The sequence below is a fragment of the Schistocerca piceifrons genome, chromosome 2 (assembly GCF_021461385.2).
Source record: "Schistocerca piceifrons isolate TAMUIC-IGC-003096 chromosome 2, iqSchPice1.1, whole genome shotgun sequence".
NCBI lineage: Eukaryota > Metazoa > Arthropoda > Insecta > Orthoptera > Acrididae > Schistocerca > Schistocerca piceifrons.
This window is the reverse complement of record NC_060139.1, coordinates 165,139,228-165,159,095: the sequence shown is the minus strand read 5'-3', so window position 1 is coordinate 165,159,095 and position 19,868 is coordinate 165,139,228. Positions and strand designations below refer to the sequence as shown.

The following is a 19,868-nucleotide window of genomic DNA, read 5'->3' as shown; positions in this document are numbered from 1 at the left end:
CACAACTTTAGGAATTTAAAACTCTGCAACGACAAAAGGATGAGCTAAGCACTATCTGTCGGCGAATTAAGGGAGCTATAAAGTTTCATTTAGTTGTACATTTGTTCGCTTGAGGCGCTGTTGACTAGGCGTCAGCGTCAGTTGATGCTAAGATGGCGACCGCTCAACAGAAAGCTTTTTGTGTTATTGAGTACGGCAGAAGTGAATCGATGACAGTTGTTCAGCGTGCATTTCGAACGACGTATGGTGTTAAACCTCCCGATAGGTGGTGTATTAAACGTTGGTATAAACAGTTTACAGAGAACGGGTGTTTGTGCAAAGGGAAAAGTTCTGGACGGACGAGAACGAGTGATGTAAATGTAGCACGCATCTAGCAAGCATTTGTTCGCAGTCCAGGAAAATCGACTCGCAGAGCTAGCAGAGAGCTGCAAATTCCACAATCAACTGTATGGAGAGTCCTACGAAAAAGTTTAGTTATGAAACCTGAACGTCAACTACCCGAGGCGATGGATCGGCCGCCAGGCAGCCCGTGACAGAGCACTTCATCACTGGCCTCCAAGAACCTCTGATCTTACCCCCCGCGATTTTTTCTTATGGGGGTATGTTAAGGATATGGTGTTTCGGCCACCTTTCCCAGCCACCATTGATGATTTGAAACGAGAAATAACAGCAGCTATCCAAACTGTTACGCCTGATATGCTACAGAGAGTGCGGAACGAGTTGGAGTATCGGGTTGATATTGCTCGTGTGTCTGGAGGGGGCCATATTGAACATCTCTGAACTTGTTTTTGAGTGAAAAAAAACCTTTTTAAATACTCTTTATAATGATGTACAACAAAAGGTTATATTATGTTTCTTTCATTAAATACACATTTTTAAAGTTGTGGTATTCTCTTTGAATCACCCTGTATTCTCAGAAGTAATTCTAGAAGCAGTAACGATTTATAAGCAATAAAATTTACCCGAAATGTATTGATAGCCAGCAAAAACATTGTGCTTTATTTTTAGAACTGGCACGTCTTCCCTTAGCTTAACAGAAAAACTAATTTTATTGGCTATATTTTGGACAGTTGACTGTGAATAGCGTATTTGTGCCTTAACGAAAATTCATTGCAACTTCAACATGTTACAATAACTGTATTCAGTACCAGCATTGCCAGAAGACTTTGCACTGCTAATGTGCAGGCTGCTTCACGAGGAATGGTAAATATTTTAGGAGGTGGATGTATAAACAAATCTGAATAAAAAATTTCATACAAATGAGTCCAGTTTTTATTTAATAAGGAGATACAGGTGGTTACAGAATTTGGTTCCGTGTGTTGGCGAGCATGTTGCCATGGGATGATTTATAGATCGGCATTTTCGTTTTACGTTCAAGAAGTGAAGTTGTGATTGAGTACATATAATCGAATTTTTCAATTGTTAATGTAATTTCTTGGCTATTTCTACTGTTTAAACATGCTGCACGTGTTTAAAAAACTAAGTGTGTCGATATGTCATTGGTGTATGGCATCTGCAATGGAAACGTCTGCTGCTTGTAGAGAATACGAAAAATGATTTCCTAACGGTAGGACGTCAGATTCAAGAGTGTCTACTAAACTGGGCGAAATGATGCTTCACGCAGATGTCATATCTCTTGCAACGTGTAAATGAACGTAGGGTGGATGAAGTGAAGCAAATTATTGAGTTTGTAGAAGATAGTTCTCCAACAAGCACACACTCAATTTCACCACGTTTCTTTCTATATGACAAGAATATCGCTGGTATTACGTATGCACGGCCTCTGCCCTTATCAGTACGTTGGAGATGGAGATGAGAGTACACAATTAAAATTTTGTCGATTGCTAATTGCAAATCGCCAAGCAATCCTCCTTTCTGTAGTGACGCATATTCACGTTGGTGGTGCAATGAAAACCGAAATGCCTTTGAGGAGACGGGCAATCAGTTGCTTTGGCCTGTTGTGTGACATCGTCTGCCAGCGCACTGTTGTCCGAACTTTCGTGAAAAAGTTTTTTTTTTGGTCATCAGTCTACTGACTGGTTTGATGCGGCCCGCCACGAATTCCTTTCCTGTGCTAACCCCTTCATCTCAGAGTAGCACTTGCAACCTACGTCCTCAATTATTTGCTTGACGTATTCCAATCTCTGTCTTCCTCTACAGTTTTTCACCTCTACAGCTCCCTCTAGTGCCATGGAAGTCATTCCCACAGTCCATGTTTCACTACCATACAATGCTGTACTCCAAACGTACATCCTCAGAAATTTCTTCCTCAAATTAAGGCCGGTATTTGATATTAGTAGACTTCTCTTGGCCAGAAATGCCTTTTTTGCCATAGCGAGTCTGCTTTTGATGTCCTCCTTGCTCCGTCCGTCATTGGTTATTTTACTGCCTAGGTAGCAGAATTCCTTAACTTCATTGACTTCGTGACCATCAATCCTGATGTTATGTTTCTCGCTGTTCTCATTTCTACTACTTCTCATTACCTTCGTCTTTCTCCGATTTACTCTCAAACCATACTGTGTACTCTTTAGACTGTTCATTCCGTTCAGCAGATCATTTAATTCTTCTTCACTTTCACTCAGGATAGCAATGTCATCAGCGAATCGTATCACTGATATCCTTTCACCTTGTATTTTAATTCCACTCCTGAACCTTTCTTTTATTTCCATTATTGCTTCCTCGATGTACAGATTGAAGAGTAGGGGCGAAAGGCTACAGCCTTGTCTTACACCCTTCTTAATACGAGCACTTCGTTCTTGATGGTCCACTCTTATTATTACCTCTTCGTTGTTGTACATATTGTATATGACCCGTCTCTCCCTATAGCTTACCCCTACTTTTTTCAGAATCTCGAACAGCTTGCACCATTTTATATTGTCGAACGCTTTTTCCAGGTCGACAAATCCTATGAAAGTGTCTTTGATTTTTCTTTAGCCTTGCTTCCATTATTAGCCGTCAGAATTGCCTCTCTCGTCCCTTTACTTTTCCTAAAGCCAAACTGATCGTCACCTAGCGCATTCTCAATTTTCTTTTCCATTCTTCTGTATGTTATTCTTGTAAGCAGCTTCGATGCATGAGCTGTTAAGCTGATTGTGCGATAATTCTCGCACTTGTCAGCTCTTGCCGTCCTCGGAATTGTGTGGATGATGCTTTTCCGAAAGTCAGATGGTATATCGCCAGACTCATGTATTCTACACACCAACGTGAATAGTCGTTTTGTTGCCACTTCCCCCAATGATTTTAGAAATTCTGATGGAATGCTATTTATACCTTCTGCCTTATTTGACCGTAAGTCCTCCAAAGCTCTTTTAAATTCCGATTCTAATACTGGATCCCCTATCTCTTCTAAATCGACTCCTGTTTCTATTTTTATCACATCAGACAAATCTTCGCCCTCATAGAGGCTTTCAATGTACTCTTTCCACCTATCTGCTCTCTCCTATGCATTTAACAGTGGAATTCCCGTTGCACTCTTAATGTTACCACCGTTGCTGTTAATGTCACCAAAGGTTGTTTTGACTTTCCTGTATGGTGAGTCTGTCCTTCCGACAATCATATCTTTTTCGATGTCTTCACATTTTTCCTGCAGCCATTTCGTCTTAGCTTCCCTGCACTTCCTATTTATTCCATTCCTCAGCGACTTGTGTTTCTGTATTCCTGATTTTCCCGGAACATGTTTGTACTTCCTCTTTTCATCAATCAACTGAAGTATTTCTTCTGTTACCCATGGTTCCTTCGCAGCCACCTTCTTTGTACCTATGTTTTCCTTCCCAACTTCTGTGATGGCCCTTTTTAGAGATGTCCATTCCTCTTCAACTGTACTGCCTACTGCGCTATTCCTTATTGCTGTATCTATAGCGTTAGAGAACTTCAAACGTATCTCGTCATTCCTTAGTACTTCCGTATCCCACTTCTTCGCGTATTGATTCTTCCTGACTAATGTCTTCAACTTCAGCCTACTCTTCATCACTACTATATTGTGATCTGAGTCTGTATCTGCTCCTGGGTACGCCTTACAATCCAGTATCTGATTTCGAAATCTCTGTCTGACCATGATGTAATCTAATTGAAATCTTCCTGTGTCTCCCGGCCTTTTCCAAGTATACCTCCTCCTCTAGTGATTCTTGAACAGGGTATTCGCTATTACTAGCTGAAACTTGTTACAGAACTCAATTAGTCTTTCTCCTCTTTCATTCCTTGTCGCAAGCCCATATTCTCCCGTAACCTTTTCTTCTACTCCTTCCCCTACAACTACAGTACTTCGAGCATTAAGGGTAGACGTTCCTTTGGTTAAGAGGTCCGTTATTTTATTCCAGCATGGTGGGCACAGAGCACATTCTAGTCGTCAGCTGCCTTATCACTAACCTAATATTCCGCCGAAAAGTACTGTACTGTACATTTTTGCAATGGAATTATTCTTAGTCCAGCAGCCCTAACAGGTCCACGGGACTCTGTCGTACGAGGTCGCTACGTGGATCTGTCGTGAGAAGTGTTGTGTACAAAGTTCCGTGTAGTCAGCGCGTACGCAACTTTCCCACTAGAGCACGCTCCACTAAGCACAACAGCGGAGGCGCAGCGCTCGTCCGTCTCCGCACTACGAGATGGCACTGCCTTAGAGATGGACCAAATTCTGCTTCCGCCGATTCGGGTATTAATATGTAACGCAGCCAATGAGATTGCTGGTAACGTAGAACCTTTTCTGCTCGCGGATCACGCTCGCGCAGTGATACCTGAAGGCGCGAGGTATTATAATGAGTGTACAGACCTCCGATTACTCAGTCTGCATTTGTCTGTACCAGTCTACATTAGTCTGTACCAGTCTATAGTCAAGTTTCAGTCTGCGCCTGATAAAATTATCATATTCCTGTACATAGCCATGAAGATAAATGTATAGACACTTTGTCAAGTATCAGAGATATATGAGAATAAGATTAACGTACCAAGACCAAAGGAACTTCAGATTGTCAATTGTAAATAGCATCCAGAATAAAGTTACGTAATGTTTATGCTTGTTATCATTTTAATAAATGTGTGTGAAAATTAATCAAGTTCTGTTTAAAGTTGGTCACCGTCAATCTGCTACTCTACGCGTGCAAGTGGCATTTCTATCATCTGTCCTAACGGCAGAAGATAAACACGCCACGGTAACACCACGAGACATATTGCTGACACTCGTCTACTTCGTTAGAGCGACAAGTCAAATAATCTGATGGTGTGTGTACCGAAGGTCTTACAGTATGCACACCACAAGAAGCCATTATTTTGAGGCCATGGCAGGGTAACAGCTCTCTGCACTAATTTCCTCTTCAGACTTAGTACCATGGCACAGCTGGCGTCCCAGGTCACCTCCAGCAGCACGGAAAATTCCTGTCCAGGGGCAGCGGGCTACACCCCGAGTACACCACCATCGCCAGACAGGTGTCTGAAGGTGGTATGCATCCCCCTATCATGACTCAGCCAAGTGTAACACGGGGCCTTAGCAGGTAGATACGCCATCGTCGAGCAAACGCCACCGGTGCGGCAACCGCACCGCCAGCTTATGGAGTGAGACCTCTGCAGACGGTGTAGTATTGGCGTCTGCATCACAGGGCGTGCATGCAGACAGCCCAGCAAAATTTACTGGCCGAAGTCTGAAGCAGCGCAGACGCGTCAGTACAAGAGCTGTTATCGTTTGCAGCTACTTTTGTCTAGGGCCTCCTGGGCTCCCACGTCGCCTCCAACACCCGCTCGCACCATCCTGGCTGATAGCTGCCCCACCCCTCACCAGAAGTGCTGTAGTTCGGCCTCAGAATTTACGTCATCGTCCTCTAGCAGCACAGAGTCTGGACAGTGATTTACGGTGCCAACAAGGTGTATGAGTGTTAAAACATTTGGTTATGTTTTGGAAGGTGTTACAGAAATGGAAGTGACGCGTGACTGCCATCGTAACTAGAAGGTTACATTGTTCAGGCTGGAGGAGCCGACTGGCTTATCTGAATTTAAGGATACAGGGTGCTTTTCCGGCTCAATATTAGGTAAAATTCAACACCTACTTCTTTCAGGCGCTGTTTATAATGTATATGTTTTACAGATTTTTTGTTGATATCAGGTAATGCAGCACACTTTCTAAACAAATTAGAAGTATTTGAATATTTTTGAACCTGCTTAGGGTTATCAAAAAATTACAAAGAAATAGATGCATTTTTTTCCCAGAATGCTTCCTCAAATTGAGGTACCATTTAATCCAATGTTATACATTTGAAGGAGACCAAATTTTTACCAGATATTAATGACATGATGGCTGAGGCACTACACATATTTAATTCGACGTATTTGTATATCACAAGAATCAAAAAATATCACATCCTACATTTTAATTTTTATAATTTTTTTCTAATAAAAATGTTATTATTTCTATAATTTAGTTCATTCTGCAATAAAGCTTAGGTCTACTATATATGTATGCACTATTGAAAGTTTCAGAAAAAAATTGGAGCAATGCTTTATAAACTTTAGCATATATTTGTACCTGAATTCTGAAAAATGCAGCTTCATGGAAATAGCGAAACTGTGCCTCAGAACATTCCTGAAGTATATTCTTCATCCTGCAGCATTTCTTTATCTTCAAGCTTCCCCTTGGCATTCCTTTTAGCACTTCTTGCTTCTTTGGTAAATTGAAGAGCGAATCTTTCAGCTTCATGCACCCACTATCTGTCACACGCAAGCAATTGATCTTCCATACCAGAGCCACATTTTATGCCTAAATTTCTCAGGACTTCCAAGCTTCCTATCACTCCATCATTGAAACATATCACTGCATCTAGTACACCAACTTTTAATGTTTTTAGACCTACAAAAACATTCTTAGGTAATCTTTCCGATATGCAATGTTTGAAACTTTCATTTGTATTCTGAGTGCCCCTATGAAGACATTTACTAAGCAAAACAGGGTCACTCAGGTTTCTAAGAATTGGTTTTATTTCATTCATAACAGGCTCAAGAAGAGAATGTCTCTGGTTCCATCAATATTTACAGTTTCTTCTAGTGCACGTTTCGTAGATGCTTTAGGCACAACCGTCAAGGTAGCTAAAAGTATTTTTATGTACTTGCTAAACCTACTGGGAGGAGAGGAAGGTCTATCAAACCACAAAACGTTTGAGCTGCCTTTTTTCCTATTGCACACGTTGCATACACTAACTTCAGATTCACATTATATGAATTATGCACAATGTTCGAAGTCATTTTCGAGGTAGATGTATTGCAGGATATACACAGAACAACTAATTTTGACGCAAAACCCTTCGTGCTACTTTGTTGTCAGTTATTTCCAGACAGCCTACACTATCACACTGTTTACATTTCGCCACATCCTTTACCAAAGAAGATAAAATGCCCACATCAACAACAACAGATCCACTACAAACAGTGTCATTGTTAACACAAAAATTTGAATCACCAGGAGGCGTGCCATGTGGGAGTTTCTTCGCTGAAGAACTGATACATAGGTTACTTTCAACAGTGTGGCTTGCTCTGTTTGTGGACTGGTTACCACGGAATTTCCTTTTATTGAATTTCTTGATGGGTGTCATAGTTCTTACTTATTGCACACTAAAGGATATGTACTTCCACAAATATATGTAGCACTTGGGCAACAAATATTTAATATCACGTGAGCAAACTGCTTCAGCGAAACAAAAGTAAATACTAGCAAAGATAATCATTTACAGACACAAGCAACCTGCACTCTTACCAACATATACACTGTATCATACGTACAATCGCTGGGGCAGAAAGCTCACAGTTCTTTTCGAAACAGTACTGGTTTCTGTAACAGAAATAAAGAGGGCATGGCGGTATGCATGACCGTAACTTTAAAATTTGGTATATATAGGTCATTTCTCATTTGAAACCCTATATTGCACATATCAATGTAATCAGGAAAGACTACAAAATTTAATTACGTCATAAAAAAATTTCGATTTTTCCACCATTTATAAGTACTCTGTATCCTTAAGGGTACCTCATTACATGCTTTTGCAGTTGCGAATATGGACGACCATTGGTTGTATAATCGAATGACGACAATGAAAACTTGTGGCGGACTAGGAATCGAACCCGGATTTTCTACATATCACGAGTGGTTGTCTTACCATTACGCTATCCGAGCACGACTTAAACTTCCATATGTCTACAGTGTGTACAACCTGCACCCATATATTCATTGTATATTCCCATGCAGAGGAGACAATTTAATGAAAGACGCTTGCTCGGTGTCAGCCGATAAATACGATACAGGAGTGTCTGTGTTATTCAGAAGTAGGATGAAAATTTCCTTCTGACATGTATCGTACTTCTGAACGACACCGGCACTGCAGCATCATTTTGCTGATTGCTTTACTTCGTGTCTGTAGGATGTACGCAATGTAACGTAAATTCGTATACTGCGCCACGTACAGCGTTAGTACTCGTACTTCTAACTAGTTACATGTGTCGTCGATGTGGGTGTATCGCTGGGCAGTGTGGTGAATCGAGAGTTCATGAGATGACGTAAGAACTAATTTGTAACGATCTTTTAGTATTGTAATTTGTTTTTGTATTACTACGTGTAATGGAGTGTAAGAGCACCGCAGTGGCAGTAAGAGACGCAATCTGTGTTGTGTCAGAAGCAGCGCGTTAGAAAGAGTGACGCAGCTGACAGAGGATTCTGACTCAGCTTCACGGACAGTTGACAGCTAAGGACGAATCGTGATCGTTAATTTTTCTGGAAAATCATTTGAGGATGTGGAGTCGTTCTTAGAGGACTTAAGGACAAGTTTCATTTTTTATTCAGGAGAATAATTAGAATAAAAAGTGACCACGGGGACAGAACAAGACACAACATAATACATTCTTCAGTTTTTTTAAAGTCGCATTGGAGATATCATGATCATCGAGCTTGGTCTTCTTTTCTGTCGTTGAAGTGGCCATCTTATACAGCAGTAATTATATTCAAAGAATTAGCGTGTGCCACTTCCTCAAGTTTCCTTTGGCATATGAACCTATTATGATCTTCCAACGTAATTCCATAATTCCCTATACTGTTGACACAAAGCTTCTAATTTTGGTATGCAGCTTCGCTGCTTCTGTGGCAGGAAGCGTACTCCTCCCCAGAAAATCATCTCTCCCCACTCTTCTAGTGTTCAACTTTGATGCACAGTTAATCTACCCATCTGCAAAATGTAGACGTTTGTTTCACAAATGTCGCTTATTTCTAGTTACTTCACGCAAGTAATAACAAAGTAAATACACTCTGTGATTAAAAGTATCCGGACTTTTTAAGACAGCTTGAAATCTGCTGCGAACATTTTCAGTAATACCACTAAAAATCTGTGGAGGAATAGCACCCGAGTCTTTCTCAAGAGTAAAAACACATGAGGTAGTGATGCTGAACTCTGGGGTCTGTAGTGAAGTCAACATTCTAACTCATCCCAAAGATGATACTCTATGTTCAGTTCAGCATACCGAACAGATTAGTTCATTTCTTGAGTGTTATTGTCCACAAACGACTCAGTCGCAGATGCTGTTTAATGACAGTTGTAGTCTCCGAACTGTTTCTGTACTGTACGGAGTACATCATGCTGTAGAACGTTTTCATATCCTTTAGAATTTAGCGCAATACAGGGATCACGCTCTAACCACGAGAAAAACACACATGCCGTAACATTAACTCCTCTGTACTGCACTATGGGCATTACATATGATGGCAGATAATTTTCCCCGGGCATTCGCCAAACCTAAATCGTTACTTCGGGTTGCCACTGGGTTACCCAAATCACTCTTTTTCCGTTCATTCACTGTCCTCTGGAATCGCTTTTACATCAGTTTAACCGTCGCTTAGCAATTACTGAAGAAATGTATGGCTTATGTGGAGCTGCTGCAGACTGTACTCAATACGCAAAGTCATTGTGCTAATTGGATTCCTGGCAGCTGTTTGGAATTTGCGAGTGATTCCTTGCGCTTATTTCATCCGATTTTTCACAACCACCTTCCTCAATCTCTCTCTACCTATCCTTGGGTCATTGACGTGTCACATCACTCAACAAACGTGATATGTAAAATGAGAGCACATTCAAGGGAAATAGGGTGAATACCGCCCTACATTAAGTAATGAATGGGTTTAAGATGCATGAGTCATATATTGCAAAGTTGATGGTATTTTTTTCTCCTGATTTTTCCGTGTTTAAAGCCCAAGGTCACTCTTCCCCTTCACCCTGCTGACCTCTAATTTCTCAAAGCTCATTTTTACCTGGAATGGAACCAAATAATTATCAAAAAATGTTAAAAGTGCTTACCTAATGTCAGGGGTAGTCGAACTAAAACCGAACACCTGCCACAACTGCACAATGGAATGGTTCCTTCCAAAAGTAAGCACAGCACGTGTTACGACATTTACCCCAGTGGGAGACAAGATGATAAATTCCTGTTTCGTAGAACGTGGTCGGCCTCTGATTGATACACAATGACATCCACCCTTGCACTTTGCATCCACTCTAGCACTCTCTCGTCCGACTACTACCAACATCGAAGGAAGTCTTCAGGTCGCCACTGAGGTGAAAATCACTAGGAGTTGGATCCGGGCTGTGTGGAGGATGTTTCAGCGTTTCTCAACCAAATCGCTGAAGCGTAGGCTTGCTCCGATTGTCAGTGTGAGGGCGCGCGTTATCGTACAACATTATTGTTCCGTCCGACAGCATTTCTGGGCGTTTTGATTTCATGGCTTGTCGCAGTCTCTGCAAAGTGTCCTCATAGTGCGGCAAGTTGATTGTGGTTTCTCTCCCGAGGAAGTCGACGAGCAGGGGAGCACCTTATTGCTCGACAACGCCCGCTCTCACAGTGCCAATCGGACGAGGGCTATGCTACATCGATTTGGTTGGGAAAGGCTAAGACATTCTCCCTGCAGTTCGGATCTTTCACCGTGTGATTTTCACATCCTTGGCGACACACGTGGAGGGCGCTTTCACTCGGACGAGGTAGTGCAAAAGCGGGTGGAGTTGTGGGTCCATCAGCGACCGACCGCGTTGTACGAAACCGGAGTTGGTCCTGTTGTTTCCCAGTGGGGCAAATGTCTTAGAACGCGTGTCGTGAATACTATTGAATGCAGTCATCCCATGATCTCGTTGTGAGGGTGCTCGGTTTCCAGTTGACAGTTCCTTGTAAGTAAGAAAGAGACTTCAAACTTACTGGCAGATAAAAACAGTGTGATGGACCAATACGTGAACTCGTGGTCTTCCGCGTTCAACTGCTTTACCGACTGAGCTACCCAAGCCAGTCCCTCATCTGCTAGTTTCCGAAGACTACAGAAAAACTTCTGCGGAACTTGCATGGTTAGCACCTTTTGATAAAAGGCTATTGAGGGCTATTGAGAAAATCGGAATTAGCCAGACCTGTGATGCTTCCTGAATGAAATTTTCACTCTACATCGGAGTGTGCCCTGATACACTACGTGATCAAAAGTATCAGGACACCTAGCTGAAAATGACTTACCGGTTCGTGGCGCCCTCCATCGGTAGTGTTACAATTCAGTATGGTGTTGGCCCACTCTTAGCTTTGATAACAGCTTCCACTCTCGCAGGCATACGTTCAGTCAGGTACTAGAAGGCTACTTGGGGAATGGCAGCCCATTCTTCACGAAGTGCTGTGCTGAGGAGAGGTATCGATGTCGGTCGGTGAGGCCTGGCACGAAGTTGGCATTCCAAAACATCCCAAATGGGTTCTATAGGATTCAGGACAGGACTCTATGCAGGCCAGTCCATTACCGGGATGTTATTGTCGTGTAGCAACTCCGCCACAGGCCGTGCGTTTTGAACAGGTGCTCGATCGTGTTGCAAGTTGCAATCCCCGAATTGCTCTTCAACAGTGGTAAGCAAGAAGGTGCTTAAAACATTCATTTATGCGTGTGCTGTGATAGTGCCACTCAAAACAACAAGGGGGGGTAAGCCCTCTCCATGGAAATCACGACCACACCGTAGCGGCACCGCCTCCGAATTTTACTGTTGGCAGTAATCACGCTGGCATACATCCACCGGGCACTCGTCATACCTACACCCTGCGATCGTATCATCACACTGTGTACCGTGATTCGTAACTCCACACGACGTTTTACCACTGTTCAATCGTCCTTACAGCAAGCGAGGCGTCGTTTGGCATCAACAGTCCGGATGTGTGGCTTATGAGCAGCCGCTCTACCATGAAATCAAGATGTCTGCCTATTAGACATTACAACCCTCTTCAGCTGTCGGCGGTCTCTGTCAGCCAACAGACGAGGTCGGCCCGTACGCTTTTGTGCTGTCCGTGTCCCTTCACGTTTCCACTTTACTATCATATCGGAAACAGAGGACCTAGGGATGTTTAGGAGTGTGGAAAAATCGCGTACAGACGTATGACACATGTGACACCCAATCACCTGACCACGTTTGAAGTTTCGCGGAGCGTTCCACTGTGCTCTTTCGCGATGTGTAATGACTACTGACGTCGCTGACATGGAGTACCTGGCAGCAAGTGGCAGCACAATTCACCTAATATGAAAAAAATTAAGTTTTGGTTGGGTGTCCGGATAATTTTGATCACATAGAGTATGAGCCGGAAGAAAACTCGAGCTCGGAACCTTTATCAGGCTAGTGTTCTACCGACTTAGCTACCCAAGAACCATCCGCGACCCGTCCTCACAATTATGGTCCCGCCAGTATCAGGTCCTGGGTTCGAGTCTCGCTCGTGCACACAGTTTTAATGTGCCAGGAAGTTTCATATCGGCGCACACTCAACTGCAGAGTGAAAATTTCGTTCTGAAGAAAGAGACTTATGAAACAGATGTGACAGAAGTAAAGTATATGGAGTAGGACGGCGGTACCTGCTGAAGAGGCTATGGTAGACGCCCATGATCTGCTCGGGGTCGTTGGGGACGGAGGTGCCGTCGACGACGGGCGCGAAGGGCGAGACGAAGGGCGCCGCCTTCACCTGGACGGCCATCAGGTCCTCGAGGCTCTGGCGGCGCAGGCAGGCCAGCAGCTCGTTCTGCGTGGGGCAGTTGAGCGCGTCCGCCACCTGGATCGTCACCGGCCGCGGGTTCGCCGTCAGCGCCCAGTCGGACAGCGCTGACCCACTCATCAGGATGGCGCGCTGGAACAGCCCTGGCAGGCAGCGGCGCGTCGTTACGTTCTGCACAAGCGCTACGCTAGTTACAAGCAAGTGTACCGCTACAAATACCGCTATCTGGGTACAAAGTACATTACATTTTGTCAGAGAAGGCCAGCGGGAGTGAGCAGCACGCACATCAAGCTCACTCGACATCCTGTGAACTTCGGTCAGTGAAATCAGCGCCCATAAAAAAGTCGATGAAAGTCGGCTACTCCCCTCATCTGAAATCCGCAACTTATCCCGCTGGTAGAAGAGGCAAGGTCTCTTAGGCGGTGTTTAACTGCACAGTAGCTGCTGACGATGAGGACAGGAGTGCTCGAACCGAAATGGCAATCTTTTTATTATATTGTTGTTGTTGTTGTGATCTTCCGTCGAGAGACTGGTTTGATGCAGCTCTCCATGCTTTTCTAGCCTGTGCTAGCTTAATCTCCAAGCACCTACTGCAGCCTACATCCTTCTGAATCTGCTTAGTGCATTCATCGCCTGGTCTCCCTCTACAATTTTTACCCTCCATGCTGCCCTCCAGTATTAAATTCGTGATCCCTTGATGCCTCAGATATGTTCTAAGAAGCGGTCCCTTCTAGTCAAGTTGTGCCATAAATTCCTCTTCTCCCAGTTCCATTCATTGTTTCCTCATTAGTTACGTGATCTACCCAGCTGATCTTCAGCATTCTTCTGCAGCACCACATTTCGCAAGCCTCTATTCTCTTTCTGTCGAAACGATTTATCGCTCATGTTTCACTTCCATACAAATACTCCACACAAACACTTTCAGAAAAGACTTCCTGAAATCTGCAATGGATGTTAAAAAATTTATCTTCTTCAGAATCGCTTTCCTTGCCACTGCCCGTCTACGCTTTATATCCTCTCTACTTCGACCATCATCAGTTATTTTGCTCCCCAAATAGCAAAACTCCTTTACTACTTTAAGTGTCTCATTAACTACTCTAATTCCCTCAGCATCACCCGATTTAATTATATTACAATCCATTATCCACGCTTTGCTCTTGTTGATTTTCATCTCATATCCTCCTTTGAAGACACTGTCCATTCCGTTCAGCTGCTCTTCCAGGTTGATTGCTGTCTCTGACAGAATTACAATGTCATCGACGAACCTCAAAGTTTTTATTTCTTCTGCATTGATTTTAATTCCTACTTCGAATTTTTCTTTTGTTTCCTTTACTGCATGCTCAATATATAGATAGAATAACATCCGGATAGTCCACAACCCTCTGTCACTCCCTTCCGAACCATTGCTTTCCTTTCATGCTTCTCGACTCTTATAACTGCCATCAGGTTTCTGTACAAATTGTAAATAGCCTTTCGTTCCCTGTGTTTGAGCCCTGACACCTTCAGAATTTGAAAGAGAGTATTCCAGTCGACATTGTCAAATGCTTTCTCTGTCTACAAATGCTAGAAACGTAGGTTTGCTCTTCCTTAATCTAACTTCTAAGATAAGTCGTAGGGTCAGTATTGCCTCACGTGTTCCAACATTTCTACGGAACCAAAACTGATCATCCCTGAGGTTGGCTTCCACCAGTTTTTCCATTCGTATGTAAATAATTCGCGTTAGTATTTTGCAGCTGTGGCTTATTAAACTGATAGTTCGGTAATTTTCACATTTGTCAAGACCTGCTTTCTTTGGGATTGGAATTATTATATTCTTCTTGAAGTCTGAGGGTATTTCGCCTGTCTCATACATCTTGCTCACCTGATGGTAGAGTTTTGTCAGAACTGGCTCTCCCAAGGTCGTCAGTAGTTCCAATGGAATGTTGTCTACTCCCGGGGCCTAGTTTCGACTCAGGTCTTTCAGTGCTCTGTCAAACTCTTCACGCAGTATCGTATCTCCCAATTCATCTTCAACTACATCCTCTTCCATTTCCATAATATTGTCCTCAAGTACATCGCCCTTGTAAAGACCCTCTATATACTCCTTTCACCATTCTGCTTTCCCTTCTTTGCTTAGGACTGGGTTTCCATCTGAGCTCTTGATATTGATACAAGTGGTTCTCTTTTGTCCAAAGGTCTCTTTAATTTTCCTGAGGGCAGTTTCTATCTTCCCGCTAATGATACATGCCTCTACATCCTTACATTTGTCCTCTAGCCAGATTTATTTTTGATATAGTAGAATCACAAAACTTCTCAGCGGAATCTTGAAACTACTATGGAAAACGCAATGACCAAATTACAGACAGGGAATTCAAATGTCGTATTTTTCTACTTGACAACGCATACTTCAAAATTAAAAATGATGTATAGCCATGTAGCAGCGTAAAATTAAAAGTGGTATATACACTCCTGGAAATAGAAAAAAGAACACATTGACACCGGTGTGTCAGACCCACCATACTTGCTCCGGACACTGCGAGAGGGCTGTACAAGCAATGATCACACGCACGGCTCAGCGGACACACCAGGAACCGCGGTGTTGGCCGTCGAATGGCGCTAGCTGCGCAGCATTTGTGCACCGCCGCCGTCAGTGTCTACCAGTTTGCCGTGGCATACGGAGCTCCATCGCAGTCTTTAACACTGGTAACATGCCGCGACAGCGTGGACGTGAACCGTATGTGCAGCTGACGGACTCTGAGCGAGGGCGTATAGTGGGCATGCGGGAGGCCGGGTGGACGTACCGCCGAATTGCTCAACACGTGGGGCGTGAGGTCTCCACAGTACATCGATGTTGTCACCAGTGGTCGGCGGAAGGTGCACGTGCCCGTCGACCTGGGACCGGACCGCAGCGACGCACGGATGCACGCCAAGACCGTAGGATCCTACGCAGTGCCGTAGGGGACCGCACCGCCACTTCCCAGCAAATTAGGGACACTGTTGCTCCTGGGGTATCGGCGAGGACCATTCGCAACCGTCTCCATGAAGCTGGGCTACGGTCCCGCACACCGTTAGGCCGTCTTCCGCTCACGCCCCAACATCGTGCAGCCCGCCTCTGGTGGTGTCGCGACAGGCGTGAATGGAGGGACGAATGGAGACGTGTCGTCTTCAGCGATGAGAGTCGCTTCTGCCTTGGTGCCAATGATGGTCGTATGCGTGTTTGGCGCCGTGCAGGTGAGCGCCACAATCAGGACTGCATACGACCGAGGCACACAGGGCCAACACCCGGCATCATGGTGTGAGGAGCGATCTCCTACACTGGCCGTACACCACTGGTGATCGTCGAAGGGACGCTGAATAGTGCACGGTACATCCAAACCGTCATCGAACCCATCGTTCTACCATTCCTAGACCGGCAAGGGAACTTGCTGTTCCAACAGGACAATGCACGTCCGCATGTATCCCGTGCCACCCAACGTGCTCTAGAAGGTGTAAATCAACTACCCTGGCCAGCAAGATCTCCGGATCTGTCCCCCATTGAGCATGTTTGGGACTGGATGAAGCGTCGTCTCACGCGGTCTGCACGTCCAGCACGAACGCTGGTCCAACTGAGGCGCCCGGTGGAAATGGCTTGGCAAGCCGTTCCACAGGACTACATCCAGCATCTCTACGATCGTCTCCATGGGAGAATAGCAGCCTGCATTGCAGCGAAAGGTGGATATACACTGTACTAGTGCCGACATTGTGCATGCTCTGTTGCCTGTGTCTATGTGCCTGTGGTTCTGTCAGTGTGATCATGTGATGTATCTGACCCCAGGAATGTGTCAATAAAGTTTCCCCTTCCTGGGACAATGAATTCACGGTGTTCTTATTTCAATTTCCAGGAGTGTAGCTGCGTAGCAGCATAATGTTCGTACTTTGTACATGATATGTGGCCTCATTCTTACTGAAGGTCCAGGATTATTCATGCACGCAGGTAACATGCACTGAGGTGACAAAAGTTATGGGATACCTCCTAAGATCGTGTCGGATCTACATTTTCCGGGCTTAGTGCGGCAACTCGGCGTGTGGCATGGACTCAACATGCCGCTGGAAGTCCGCTGCAGAAATATTTAGCCACGCTGCCTCTATAGCCGTTCCCTCTGTAGGAATTTGTGCACGGTGATTGATGTCGGGCGATCTGTGTCACCAAATCATTCGCATCGAATTGATCAGAATATTCTTCAGACCAGTCGCATAATTCACAATCGTTATTTGGGAGTATGAAGTCCATGAATGGCTGTCAGTGGTCTCCAAGTAGCTAAAAATAACCATTTCCAGTCACTAACTGGTTCAGTCTGAGCAGAGAACCCTGTCCATTCCAAGTAAATTAAACCGTACCATTTTGGGGTCACCATCAGCTTGCACAATGCCTTGTGACAACTTGGGCCAATGGGTTCGTGGAGTCTGCATCACTACCGAACCCTGCCATCTGCGCTTAATAAATAAAATCGGGACTCCACTGACGGAGAAACAATTCTTCCAGTTGTGTAAGGGACAACCAATAATGAGCCCAAGAGAGATGCTGCAGGCAATGTTGTGCTGTTAGCAAAGGTATTGGCATCGGTCGTCTGCTGCCATGGCTCATTAACGCCTAACGGATACGTTCGTCCTACATCACACCATGATTTATAAGCTTATTTAACGCAGTGTTGCTCGTCTATTAGCACTGACAACATTATGGATACGCAGCTGCTGTAGGTCGTTAAGTGAAGGCTGTGTGGTCATTGAGTTGTCCGTGGCGAGAGGTAACGCCTAAAAATCTGGTATTCTCGGCACGCTCTTGACACTGTGGATATCGGGATACTGCATTCCCTAACGATCTCCGAAATGGAATGTCCTACACCTCCAGCTCCAAGTGCCATTCCGCGTTCATAGACAGTTAACTCCCGCGGTGCGGCCATAATCACGTTGGAAACATTTGGCGTGAATCACCTGAGCACAAATGAAAGCTTTGCCAGTGCACTGCCCTTTATACCTTGTGTATGTGATACTACTGCCATCTGTATGTGTGCACATCACTACTCCATGACGCTCGCACCTCAGTGTAAGTTGTACAGGGCTTCTTCTCCTAGCCGGCCGAAGTGGCCGTGCGGTTAAAGGCGCTGCAGTCTGGAACCGGAAGACCGCTACGGTCGCAGGTTCGAATCCTGCCGCGGGCATGGATGTTTGTGATGTCCTTAGGTTAGTTAGGTTTAACTAGTTCTAAGTTCTAGGGGACTAATGACCTCAGCAGTTGAGTCCCATAGTGCTCAGAGCCATTTGAACCATTTTTTTCTTCTCCTACTCGTTCCATTACATTGTTGCTCCCTCTGCATTTGACTTCAAAACATGGAAGGAATTATCTTGATAATTATGATTAGCATACCCTTACCAGGACTGCCAAGTTTAAGATATGCGAGCCTTGTCAAATTCTATTATAAGACATACTTTGAAGTGTTAGAGAATAAATCATAAATTAATTTTCCCCAATGAAAGTTGTATTCTGTATTTTCAGGTTCGGAGCTTACTTACACACTAATATCTCTTTAGAAAGTATGTTGACAGTAAAAGTGAACGATAATGAACGAAATTTATTTTTTAAATTGTTTTTGTGGTGGTCATATTGCCAACAGTACACGTTACTGAACGGGTATTAATATTACTGAGCACTCCGTCTTAGGCCACGAGTGGCCTACCGGGACCATCCGACAGCCGTGTCATCCTCAGTGCAGGATGCGGATAGGAGGGGCGGAGGGGTCAGCACACCGCTCTCCCGGTCGTTATGATGGCATTCTTGACCGAAGCCGTTATTAATCGGTCGTGCAGCCCCTCAATTGGCATCACGAGGCTGAGTGCACCCCGAAAAATGGGAACAGCGCATGGCGGCCTGGATGGTCACCCATCCAAGCGCCGACCACGCCCGACAGCGCTAAACTTTGGTGATCTCACGGGATCCTGTGTATCCACTGCGGCAAGGCCGTTACTAATATTGCTAAGAGAGTGCTAAAAGGTATTATCATGTTCTGGACTCTAATTACACATCGGTACTTCTTCAAGAAGTATGCTCTCTATATAATTCAACAGCTGTTAACGAATTATGTTCTTTTAATATTTTTTTCGGTTGCACTTAAAGTAACTCCTCCCCCTCCACCCTTGGTAGTGCGCATTGTCGAAAATTTCTTGTTACTGCTAGGATTAAACAAATAGAACATCTGTATTCTTCAATATGCATATCTAAGTGTGCTGATCGTAGAGTGTTACTTCGACCATTCGTGGCGCTTTTCTTCTGGCTACAGGATATATAAGCTGCTCGTCGTTCAGCACCTCACTGTGGGGCTTAGAGCGTGTTTCCGGTGGCCGACGCAAAGGGTAGAGGTAAGCCGTCACGTAGTGAGCAGGTAGTTTCCAGGAACACTAAATGCAAATTTCACAGATTTTTTGATGCACGAAAATTTCACTGGGCGCAGTGTTCAATGGGCACAGTTTCCATACATCTAACCTTTTCGTTTCTAGTGACCTTGGCAGCTGCTGGGGAGTGAGGTTGTGAGAAAACTCGTCGCTCCAATGGAAGAGCTTTATGAGTGCGGCACTCGAGCATTGTTGTAACGGAAGGTTCAAAATGGTTCAAATGGCTCTAAGCACTATGGGACTTAACTTCTGAGGTCATCAGTCCCCTAGACTTAGAACTTCTTAAACCTAACTAACCTAAGGACATCATGCACATCCATGCCCGAGGCAGGATTCGAACCTGCGACCGTAGCAGCAGTGCGGTTGCGGGTTGAAGCGTCTAGAACCGCTCGGTCACAGCGGCCGGCTGTATCGGAAGGGAAATCAGTAAAGTGCGACAATGAATGATTTTACCTGCAGTG

General features: G+C 44.5%; 1 protein-coding gene across 1 annotated transcript in view; it reads right to left on the bottom strand.

The window, feature by feature from the left end:
• The window catches only part of LOC124775218, a 385,130-nt gene that overhangs the window by 231,574 nt on the left and 133,688 nt on the right, over positions 1-19,868 (bottom strand). Inside the window, exon 5 of the mRNA XM_047250056.1 lies at positions 12,866-13,145. Coding sequence (XP_047106012.1) covers positions 12,866-13,145 — 280 coding nt within the window. The remainder of the gene's footprint in view (positions 1-12,865; positions 13,146-19,868) is intronic.